The following is a 12012-nucleotide window of genomic DNA, read 5'->3' as shown; positions in this document are numbered from 1 at the left end:
GTGTGAGGTACCTGTGGAATACCCGGGTAAATACATCAGGAAGGCAGTTAGACAGGGGCTTCAAGGAGACTTGCTGTGGAGTTAGAAGCCACTGGCTGTCAGTGGTCTTTGCGAGCAAGCAAGGCGTGAGGAGCAGCAGCTGGGAGAATGAGCCCTGAACCGTTCCGCGAGGCTCAGCCTAGTGGAAGGGACAACAGAGGCCTGTGATGTGATCAGCCCCGCTACAGTCCCTCGCAATGAAACCGGTCTTGGACACTGCCACCCTCAGGGCGCCGCGAGAGTCCCTCCAGAAAGACGCTAGCACGGAACTCGCAACTCTCTAGCCCGTTGGATCCCGAAGCGCCAGTCCGGGCCCCAGCCACTCGGCCCACTTCCGCTTACGCGCCCCACTTCCGCTTCCGGCCCTAGGCTGTGGTGGCTAGCGGTGTGGGGTGGGTTAGAAGGCAGTAGGTGCTGGAGGCGGAGGCGGGTGCCGTCTTTGCGCGGCGGTGGGATCCTGCGAGCTGGTGCGGAGGAGCACCGGCGGGCCAGCCCCGGGGCACATGCGGCGACCACCACCCCTGGGCCCCACGAGGGCCCCGGGTCCTGAAGGCAATGTGAGAAGCCTGCGGAAACGGCAGGCGCCAGGGCCAGGCGCAGCGAGAGGCTGCGGCCCTGAGGCCGGGGGGCGCAGGGAAAATAGGCAAAAGAGGAGAATGGTGGCCCAGGCCACCCCTGGGAAAGACAAGGTGGAAAGAGACAAGTCGGTTCCGGCATCAGGTGCTGAAAAGGCCGCAAGGCGTCGAGTGGAGGGGCCCAGGGGCCAGGTGAGCCCGTCAGACCGGCGAGGCGTACAAGCAGCAAAGGAGGCTGACCTCCGCTTGCAAACGGAAAGACACAGTAAGAAAGCACCCACGGTCACTTACCTTTAGCCTTTGCACTCAGCGTGCTCCATCTTTGTTTTGCCGCCAGTCTTTAACTGGAATCTGCATGTTTATTTTTGATGCACATGGTTGACCAGGAGATGGGAAAAATGGATTTTCTTAAAAGGGTGTTCCCCATTAGAAGTCCTTGGTCAGAATTACGATAGGAGGAATTCTTGTGGTACATTTTGGCTAGTATGAGATGACGATGCTGTAAGGGTTATTCAGTTGCCTTAAAATTTATAAAGGTTTATATGTAATTCCTTAACAGAAATTAAGGTTTTAATTTAAAAACAAACTTGTATTTACATACAGCTCTGAAGGGAAATAAAAATGATAGCCTCACAGTTTTTAATTTCAGTGGTATTGCATTTTCCTCCTCAATATAAAATCTTTTCTGGTATGTTTTATTGTTTTGATCAGCCAAGGAAAAAAGAAAAGTTACTGAAGCCTCAAGTGATGATCCTGAGCCAGGGATTGACCTGGTAAGAAAGGAATCATTAACCAGTTCGGAATCTTTCCAAACAGTGGAATGCTTGCAGTCTTTGGGTAAGGAAGGTATAGTGGAAGGCATTAAAAGAAGAATTCGAAATAAAAAACTTAAAAGCTTAGAAAACCCACCTCTCAAAATAACAGAAAATGAGGCTACACAAAATATTAATGTTGAATTCCAAGATGAACTGTACAAGAATACTCCAAAATATTCTTGTAACATCTTGTCACCTGAAGTAGAAAATAATTCCATTTTGAAATTACATGATTGCAATTGTTTCCCCCATTCCAAGGGTTGTAATGATGAAAACAACCTGCCATATAAGCCTGATGGTGGATATATGCATGTAGCAGAAAATTCCTCAAAGCTAAAGAAAGAAAACCTTAGGAGTCTTGCAGAGAAGAGTGACACAAATAGTATTTCTCGGCTTTTACAAACCCAAGAAAGTGTAATGGGAGTAAATAAGTTACCACTAGAAGAGAGTGATTTATGCCAAGGTAAAACCAATGACTTGCTTTCCTGCCTTCAACGTGAAAAAAATAAATACTCAATAGAGGAGAGCAGTGTTGGGCGAAAATCCAGGAAAAGAATGAAGTCTGAAAAAGCAGGTGAAACAGTTACTGAGATGAACTTTTCTGAGTATAACAAGTCTGAGTTGATGTTACAAGAAAAAAAAATGATTGCTGATGGTAAAGAAGCAGAGACTAAAGGTCCTTTAAATGTTTTGAGAAAAGTAAGCCATAATACAGTCTCTCTGATGGATCATTTATTAAGTTTCCCAGAAACGGTAGGAAAAGAAACAAGTCCTGAATATCATGTAAATGCTGTGTGTCAGAAAACCATTGAACCACTTTTGAAAGAAGAAACAGAGAATGCTTCAGAGCCCTTAGGATATGAAAGCATGGCACAGACAGAGGATTTTAAATCGATGAAAAGCTCCATAGGGAAATCACCTAATGAGTACCATATTGAAAAGAGATCTTCACGGGAATCTGAAGAATTTAAGTTAAGCTGTCAGAGAACAATACCTATGACTGGTAAAAGAACTTGGCCTTATTATTCATGTGCTAGAATATCTGCTTGGTGTTGGAAAAAGGCTTCCTTGCCAGAATCAAGTTACTTTCTTCCGGGGTCTCAGGAAAGTTGTAGGCAAGGTGATGTTCTTAAACACCAAACAAACGAGACCCACTTAACTGACTCCAAATTATTATTACAAAGTTCCTTAACAGAAACAAACACTGAATCTTCAAGTAAAGAAAAACTAGATTCTAATTCGAATTGTTTGTCTTCAGTTTCTGCAATAGAACCTACTTTAATGATTATGAAGGAACCTATAATCAAGGATGATAAAAAGATAAAATCAGAGGAACTGAGCAGAAGTGGGTCAGAGGTAATTTCTAACACTACTGAAGATACTCAGTTAACCAGTGAGACTCAAATCTTAACAGGAAATAAAAAAAAAGATAGAGGAAATTTCACAAAACAAAATTTGACAGCGACTTCCAAAGATGATCAGGAAGCAAATAACTCTACAGGCAAAACTGTTCATCGAAAAGCATGCATTGCTAAACAAACATTTGTAGTTCCAGACTTGGTTAAAATATTGAACACAGGAAGGCTAACTAATTTTAAAATTCCTTTACTTAAGAATAAAACAGAAAAAAGAAAAGAAATAAATGCCAAGTCATCAGAGAGAGAACCTTACAGTCCTCTAGAACTTCTGGACAATTTATCTGGAGCGGAGGTAAGACAGAATAGGAGTAAAGAAAATATCTCCATGACAACATTAGGACCTCAAACTTTGAGCATACGAAATAGCGTAGCTCCAGCGCAAGCTAGTTCTGATTCATTCCACAATAAGAATTCCTGTAGTATTTATCCAAGGTTTACAAAGCAAGGTAACAATAACAAACCATCTAATCACATCTCTGAACGAGGCAATATTGTGTCTAATAAAGAAGTTGCTTCTCTCACAGTTGAAAATAATGCTTTTTCTTGTGATCCTGGGTATGTAGAGAAAAATTCTTCCTTCAGCTGTAATGAACAAGAAACATTCCAACCAGTTTCCAGTGAAGTTAGTGGTAGAAAAATAACTAAGAATTTTTCAGAAATCAAAGTAGGGTGTCCAGATATTCTTAAAGCATATGAAGATGATGTCCTCTTAATTGATGTAATTCAAGATGACCCAGACCTCTTTGGAGTCTCCAATGAAGGAGAGCTCTCATTTACTTCAGAGGTCCCTAGGATAAGCCAGGAGCCCGGTGTTGCTGGAGAGCACCAATCAACAGACTTCAAGTACATGGAAACTCCAATAAAAAAAGAACCAAGTGATGACTTGAGGTATGCATGTTCAAGTATGCCTTTTAGTGTAGATTGGGGTTAGAAAAGCAGTCTCTACTCGTAGGTTTCACTAATGTATTCAGTGATCATTGAAGCTCCATTATTTTTTAACTCAGTTATTTATTAAATGTATTTATTACTGCTGATACCTGGAAATGTCACTATGCTAAAACTTAGAGTCAAAATAATGAATTATATATATCTTGGAAGATAGAAAAGATTAGCTGTTCAGAATTTAAAATTATGGTTCATAAAAGGGCTTTTTGAATGATAGAGATTGCTTCTTTCAAAAGTCAATTAAGTTTATTTTCAAATGCTCTTTAATTATTATAAATAGGCAGATAAACTTTTATTTCAGCCAAGCTACTTATTAAGATCAGTGCGACCTATTTTAATCTATTTTCTGTGGCTTCCTTGTTTTATTAATAGTTCATTTTTCAGGGGACAGAGAAGCCTTGGAAATTTTTATTTGAAGTAATTAGGGCTTGAAAGTAGAATCAAAAGTTAAACTAATTTTCAGAGATAAACAGCATAAAATTTTTTTATGGTTTTACTTTTAAGGCAATGGTTTTAAATGAGGATTTTTTTCCCCAAATAGAACTGTTTGCCCAATGCAACTTTAAACGGGGCCAAGTAGTAAACTTCATGCTCAGGAACTTAATCTATTCTGGTTGGCCCCAATTTGATTTAATATTATGTCATATTTTACTTAACTTTTGTAATTCTTCAAGCTGTTTTTTATATGTTATACTACTTGAATATCATAATATTTTGTGAACAGACTCAAAAAAATGAAAACACTTTTCATTAGGATTCAGTGGTGCATGACTTAAGTTTCTCTGGCATTTATTTTTAATTAACCTTTGTGGCATCGTAACTCTTCTTGATGCTCTTATTGTTGTAAGAACTTATAATTTATCACCAGATAGAATGCTTTCTATGTGCCAAATGGAGAACCAAGAGTTTTATTAATTTTTTTTTTAACCACGTAATAAGGTAGCATGGTAATCTGCCTGTTTTAAAGATAGAAAAAAATGAAGATAAGGTTGTCACTTGCCCAAGATCACACTCCTACTAACAGAATCTGGATTTGAACCAAGGCCTGTCTTACTCTAAACCTGTGGTTAAGAGGTTCGTCTTTGTAGTCTGACCTTGGTTTTTGAATCTTCTTGTTACCACCTAATAACTATGTGACCTTTTAGGCAAATTATTTCATCTTTCTGTTAAAAGGGGAAGTACTTGCCTCAGGGTTGTGAGGATTAAATCAAACAATGAATAGAAAAGGTTTTAGCATTTTTCACTGTTATACCACAATTCCTTTGAGGAATACAAAAGAAAATTAGAGTAAATTCTGCATTCAAGAGCAAACATCTCTGTGGACTGACAAGAGGTTGACAGTGAGCTAAGCCAAAGGCAAAAAGAGATAAATGTCATGAATTAAAGTGTAGGACATTTGTTCTTCATTCTTTTTTTAAAGAATAATGGCTGATTTTGAAAAATGATACATGTTCATTAAAGTAAAAAGCAATGTTGGGGTGGGGGAGATTCCACCACCCCAAATAGCAAATTAATTGCTATTTGTATGCATCATTCCAGACATTTATCTATACATATAAGTGGATATAATATTAGATAAATTGGATCATGCCATTTTTAATAAAAACACTAAAGATAATTTTATTTAGACTTAACCAGGAGAGGCAGAGAAATGAAAGTGGAATGAAACGAATTGCTGAATTACTATACTTCTGTTTTTTATTATTATTATACCTTAAGTTCTGGAGTACATATGCAGAACATGCAGGTTTGTTACACAGGTGTACACGTGCCATGGTAGCTTGCTGCATCCATCACCCCGTCATCTACATTAGGTATTTCTCCTAATGCTATCCCTCCTCTAGCCCCCCACTGCCTGCTAGTCCTCTCCTGGTCCCCCATACCCCAACAGGCCCCAGTGTGTGATGTTTCCCTCCCTATGTCCATGTGTTCTCATTGTTCAACACCCACTTATGAGTGAGAACACACAGTGTTTGGTTTTCTGTTCTTTGCCAGTTTGCCAAGAATGATGGTTTCCAGCTTTATCCATGTCCCTGCAAAAGACATGAACTCATCCTTTTTTATGGATGCATAGTATTCCATGGTATATATGTGCCACATTTTCTTTATCCAGTCTATCATTGATGGGCATTTCGGTTGGTTCCAAGTCTTTGCTATTGTGAACAGTGCTACAATAAACATATGTGTGCATGTGTCTTTATAAAAGAATAATTTATAATCCTTTGGGTATATACCCAGTAATAGGACTGCTGGGTCAAATGATATTTCTGGTTCTAGATCCTTGAGGAATTGCCACACTGTCTTCCACAATGGTTGAACTAATTTACACTCCCACCAGCAGTGTAAAAGCATTCTTATTTCTTCATATCCTCCCTAGCATCGGTTTTTTCCTGACTTTTTAAATGATCACCATTCTAACTGACATGAGATGGTATCTCTATGTGGTTTTGATTTTCATTTCTCTAATGACCAGTGATGATGAGCTTTTTTTCATATGTTTTTTGGCTGCATAAATGTCTCCTTTTGAGAATTGTCTGTTCATATTCTTTGCCCACTTTTTGTGGGGGTGTTTTTTTCTTGTAAATTTGTTTAAGTTCTTTGTAGATTCTGGATATCAGCCCTTTGTCAGGTGGGTAGATTGCAAACATTTTTTCCCATTGTGTTGGTTGCCAGTTCACTCATGATAGTTTCTTTTGCTGTGCAGAAGCTGTTTAGTCTAATTGGATCCCATTTGTCTATTTTGGCTTTTGTTGCCATTGCTTTTGGTGTTTTAGTCATGAAGTCCTTGTTTATGCCTATGTCCTGAATAGTATTGCCTAGGTTTACTTCTAGGGTTTTTATGGTTTTAGGTATTATGTGTAAATCTTTAATCCATCTGGAGTTAATTTTTATATGAGGTATAAGGAAGGGATCCAGTTTCAGCTTTCTGTATATGGCTAGCCAAGCCAATTTTCCCAACACCATTTATTAAATAGGTAATCCTTTCCCCATTGCTTTTGTCAGGTTTGTCAAAGATCAGATGGCTGTAGATATGTGGCATGATTTCTGAGGCCTCTGTTCTGTTCCATTGGTCTATATCACTATTTTGGTACCAGTACCATACTGCTTTGATTACTGTAGCCTTGTAGTGTAGTTTGTAGTCAGGTAGCATGATGCCTCCAGCTTTCTTTGTTTGTTTCCTTAGGATTGTCTTGACTATGTAGGCTCTTTTTTGGTTCCATATGAAATTTAAGGTGGTTTTTTCCAATTCTGTGAGGGAAGTCAGTGGTAGCTTGATGGGGATAGCATTGAATCTATAAATTACTTTGGAAACTATGGTCATTTTCATGAAATTGATTCTTCCTAACCATGAGCACGGAATGTTTTTCCATCTGTTTGTGTCCTCTCTTATTTCCTTGAGCAGTGGTTTGTAGTTCTCCTTGAAGAGATCCTTCACCTCCCTTGCTAGTTGTGTTCCTAGGTATTTTGTTCTCTTTGTAGCAATTGTGAATGGGAGTTCCCTCATGATTTGGCTCTCTGTTTGTCTGTTATTGGTTATAGGCATACTTGTGATTTTTGCACATTTATTTTGTATCTTGAGACTTTGCTGAATTTGCTTAAGGAGATTTTGGGCCGAGATGGTGAGGTCTTCTCAATATACAATCATGTCTTCTGCAAATAGAGACAATTTATACTTCTTTACCACAAGAAATTAGTTTCTTAAAGTTCTCTCTCAAGTTAGTAAGGAAAATTACTTAAAAGTTTGAGTTTCATCTTCACTTTTAAAAATTGTTTTCCAACTTTAGACAGCAGTATTTGCTTTCCTAATATGAAAGATGAACATATTTGTACACACGTTTTCTCCTAATCTTGCCTACCCCACATTTTTGTTAAAAGCTTACTTTATATTACTAAGCCTTGTGCCATTAACATTCTCTTGAATGACCTGGACTCCAAAGATTCCTATTATTAGTTCCCTATTTAAATTGATTCCGTCCCTACAACCAGTCCTTTTTACTTTCCTCTAATCTTGACAATTTTATTTTTTTGAGAGGGAGTCTCGCTGTGTCACCCTGGCTGGAAGTGGTGGATCTTGGCTCACTGCAGCCTACACCTCCTGAGCTCAAGCATTTCTTCTGTTTCAGCCTCCCAAGTAATAGGTATTACACGCATGTGCCACTATGCCTGGCTAATTTTTTTGTATTTTTAGTAGATGGCGTTTCACCTTGTTGGCGAGGCTGCTCTCCTCCTGATCTCAAGTGATCCACCTGCCTTGACCTCCCAATGTGCCAGGATTACACGTGTGAGGCACCATGCCTGGCCTAATCTTGACTATTTTGATTCATTGCTTAGATGGCTAGATTTCACAGCAAATAGATTTTTTAGGGAACATAATTACTGTGTTCCCTAAAATCTTGGGTGCATGAGAATGATTTGTCTAAGGGCAGGTTGTCTGTGTGTAAAATTCTTAGTTTACCTATTTCCCCCTCACAACTATGTAGACGTTGTTCTCCTGCTTTCTGGCATTATGTATTAGAGTAAAAAACCTTGAGGCCAAACTAATACTCCCATAGCTCCGCTATAAACTGTCTTTATTTTTTCTTCTTGTTTCCACCTTGGGAGTGGTAATTATATATCAGTTTTTCCTGAGATAAGGTTAGCCATTTTGGTTTGCAGTAGCAAGTGTTTATTTCAGATAACATTTTTGTTATTAACTTTGAACTTCATTTTTCATCACTTCAGAAGCACCAGTTATGCTGTTATTGGCTCTTCTTTGCCTTTCATCTACTTCTAAAGTTTCTGTTTTTAAACAAAATTGAACATTTTCTCGGTATGATTTTGATAGTTTTATATTTGTTCTGCACTGGAAATATAGTTTTGTAGTCATCCACAGTGCTAGGATAAACCTTAACAGGGAAAAATGAAGACCTGATAACCAGAGGATCTATCAGTAGTTGCACAGAAGGTTGTTAATGGTTCCAGAACTAAATGAAGCTAAAATATAATTTCAAATTTCAGCTATGTCCCTTTTACCAGTCAGTTACTAGTTTATACACTCCCTTTTCTCTCCTCTAAGATACTGAGAGGCTGAAGCCTGCTAGAATGAGTTTTTATTTTACAGAAATAAAAGTAGAAGATAAAAGGGCTAGACCCATATATTATCAGAAACTCTGGACTGCCCCTTATTGGTAAAACAAGTAGACAAACCTGAGTTGATTTAATCACTAGGGCAAGTATTCTCAGACCTGACTGGGGAGAATTTTTAAAGTGTCTAAGTGGAAAGAGAATAATAAAAAGATATCTTGGAAAAGCAAAACTGTGTATTGCTCCTTGAAGTTTGGATTTGTTTAGATTAATAAAGGAGAAGAAGGAACGAAGTTTGGTAGAGAAGGAGAAATAATGAGGAATATGTGGGCAGAAAGGTAAAAGTACATATAAACATGATTGTGTAGGGAAAATTAAAGGTTTTCCTGACTCTATCAGGCAGAGGCAGAATCCCTTATGCATTCCCATAGCATCTTATGCTACCTCAGCTGTGGAACTGATTTCCTGATAGTATAATTTAATCTCTCACTTGCTAAACTGTTGGATTTCTTGACAGTAGGAATTGTTCATGTCTGATTTACCTTTCTTTGTAAGTCCAGTCCCTCTTATATTCAGATAGGGAAGAGAATTAAATTTTCAATTCTTATTTGAGAATATTGGCCGGGCGCGGTGGCTCAAGCCTGTAATCCCAGCACTTTGGGAGGCCGAGGTGGGTGGATCACGAGGTCAAGAGATCGAGACCATCCTGGTCAACATGGTGAAACCCCGTCTCTACTAAAAATACAAAAAATTAGCTGGGCATGGTGGCGCGTGCCTGTAATCCCAGCTACTCAGGAGGCTGAGGCAGGAGAATTGCCTGAACCCAGGAGACGGAGGTTGCAGTGAGCCGAGATAGCGCCATTGCACTCCAGCCTGGGTAACGAGCGAAACTCCGTCTCAAAAAAAAAAAAGAGAATATTGCAGGCCACTTCTCAAACACTTGAATTAGATTATATGTAAATAAGACAGTGAATCCTTTCTTTCTTAAGCAAGTAGACATTGAAGAATAGTGCGAATTAAGATTTTATAAGTAGGGTGATGCTCGATTAAGGAGGTGGGAAAGTTAGGCTCACAAATTTGAATTCAGTATGAAATTGATGGTGGTGGTCAGCATGGATCAGTTATTTACCACCTTCACAACTTGGTCTCAAATGCATAGGCAGTCATTGTAGATTCTGGAACCAGTAAATAATAAACACAAACTTCTGAAGGATAAATATCTGATACCAATGCACAGAAAATAAAAGCCTACCACTTTTGCCCAGGCATTTGAGTCACATTAGACCTATGCCTAGCCTGGATCTATACTGGGCAAATTATATCCTGTCTCAAGTAACTTACTTTCTCAGAGTCTGACTTAATCCTAGTTTGTTCCCCAAGAGAGGACTTCTAGAATGGAGTAGTCTTATTACCAATTTTACCATCACATGACAAAAAAAAAAAAAAAAAAAGATTTCCACCAAAAATAAAGATAATTTTTTCTATCCCTTATATATTGAGATTCCTTGTCTTTTAAGAAACTTACTTTTCTTCATTGTCCCATTCCACTGAGTATCTAATGTGCTGTAACTTTACTGCAAACTTTTATACTTAATTGTAAGAACTGATATTTAATGTCTGCCCTGTGCTAGATACATTACTTATTTTATTTAGTGACACAGTGCTGAGGTTGAAATTCACCCTATTTTTATATTTAGATCAAAGTGATAAACTTTCCAAAGGACCCAGCTTGCAAGTATCAGAGTTGACATCTGAACTCAGGGTAACCTGCTCCAAAGTCTGTCCCCACTCCACAAAACAGCATGCTGGAAGAGTGGCATTTTGGTTCTTCCTATGTATTTAATTCAGTTACTCTGCAAACTACCACAGAACATTATTTTACTTTAGGTCCCTTTCCTCTCATCTCTGCTTTCTCTTTAAAGTAGCAAGTGGGGAGGGACTATGAAGAAACATTATTCTGATTTTTTTTCTTTTTTCTTTCAGGCTACATAAACTATTCTTTGTCTTTGCTGGAATAAACAATATTGTACCTGATTGAACATTTGTAATATCAGGAGACCTAACACATTATAGTTTGGCATCAGGCTAGGGAACCTCTGCCTTGAATTGGATACTATAATATTTCTCTGCTTAGGGCCACTACTATTTGCATAATAATTGCCCGGGATATTTGTGCCAGTCCCATCCAGAAACAGAATATGGTTATTTGTAAATAAATGAATACTGACCACAATTAGTTAGCATCTCAAAAAAAGCAGTAACATTCTGAATTTTTTTCTTTTTTCCTTTTTATTTTTTCCTTTGAGAAAGAGGGCCTTGCTCTCTTGCCCAGCCTGGAGTGCAGTGATGTCATCATGGCTCACTGTAGCCTCTACCTACCAGGCTCAAACAATCCTCACACCTCATCCTCCCAAGTAGCTGGGGCGGCAGGTGAATGCCACCACACCTGGCTGATGTTTTTCTCTTTTTGTAGAGACTGAGTCTCACCAGTTACCCAACCTGGTCTTGAATTCCTGGACTCAAGCAGTCCTCCTACATCAGCCTCCCAAATTGTAGGGATCATAGGTGTGAGTTAATATGCACAGCCCTAAACTTTTTCCTTGGCAATAGTTTTCAAAATTTTTCTATTTTTAAAAAATATTTTTAAAATAGTAATTATTCTAAAGCAATCATCTTCCAGCCATTTTGTCAATTACCCACAATAAAGATCTGTTTTATATTGCAATCTGGTATATATTTATACATATATGAAATTATAGATTTACAAAAACAATTACTTTTCTTACCATAACGGATATAGTCTCATATTTCATATTCAATTTCATTAAAAAATTTATTGGTTGGGACTCACCAAATACATTTTATTACCCACATGAAAAGCAGAGGATAAGCTTGATGTAATCTGTCAAAGTTGGCTTAAACCTGTCTTACTCTCTCCTCTCCTTTTTATTCAGATCGTCTTGCTTATCTGTATTTCTATAACCTCATCCAAATCTCTTTTCTCTCTTTTCATTGTTCTTACCTTCATTTTTACCTTTTCTAGTCCACCAATTCAGAACTGGAACTATACTCCACCAATGCAAAACTATTTTGCTCACATTATGATTTTTTTCACTTAGGTGAATTTAACTTTTTTCTCTCTCAAATTCCAGACAA

The 12012-nt window shown here is 38.2% G+C and overlaps 1 protein-coding gene across 1 annotated transcript in view; it reads left to right on the top strand.

Moving 5' to 3' along the window:
• The first annotated feature begins 369 nt into the window (after positions 1-369).
• TOPAZ1 (testis and ovary specific PAZ domain containing 1) overlaps positions 370-12012 on the top strand; it is a 91901-nt gene continuing 80258 nt past the window's right edge. Inside the window, exons 1-2 of the mRNA XM_032298096.1 lie at positions 370-879; positions 1326-3735. Coding sequence (XP_032153987.1) covers positions 543-879; positions 1326-3735 — 2747 coding nt within the window. The 5' untranslated portion in view covers positions 370-542. The remainder of the gene's footprint in view (positions 880-1325; positions 3736-12012) is intronic.

The sequence above is a fragment of the Sapajus apella genome, unplaced genomic scaffold, assembly GCF_009761245.1.
Source record: "Sapajus apella isolate SASKATOON/1434 unplaced genomic scaffold, GSC_monkey_1.0 scaffold38, whole genome shotgun sequence".
NCBI classification, from domain to species: domain Eukaryota; kingdom Metazoa; phylum Chordata; class Mammalia; order Primates; family Cebidae; genus Sapajus; species Sapajus apella.
The sequence above is the reverse complement of the archived record's forward strand: the minus strand, read 5'-3'. Positions and strand labels throughout refer to the sequence as shown.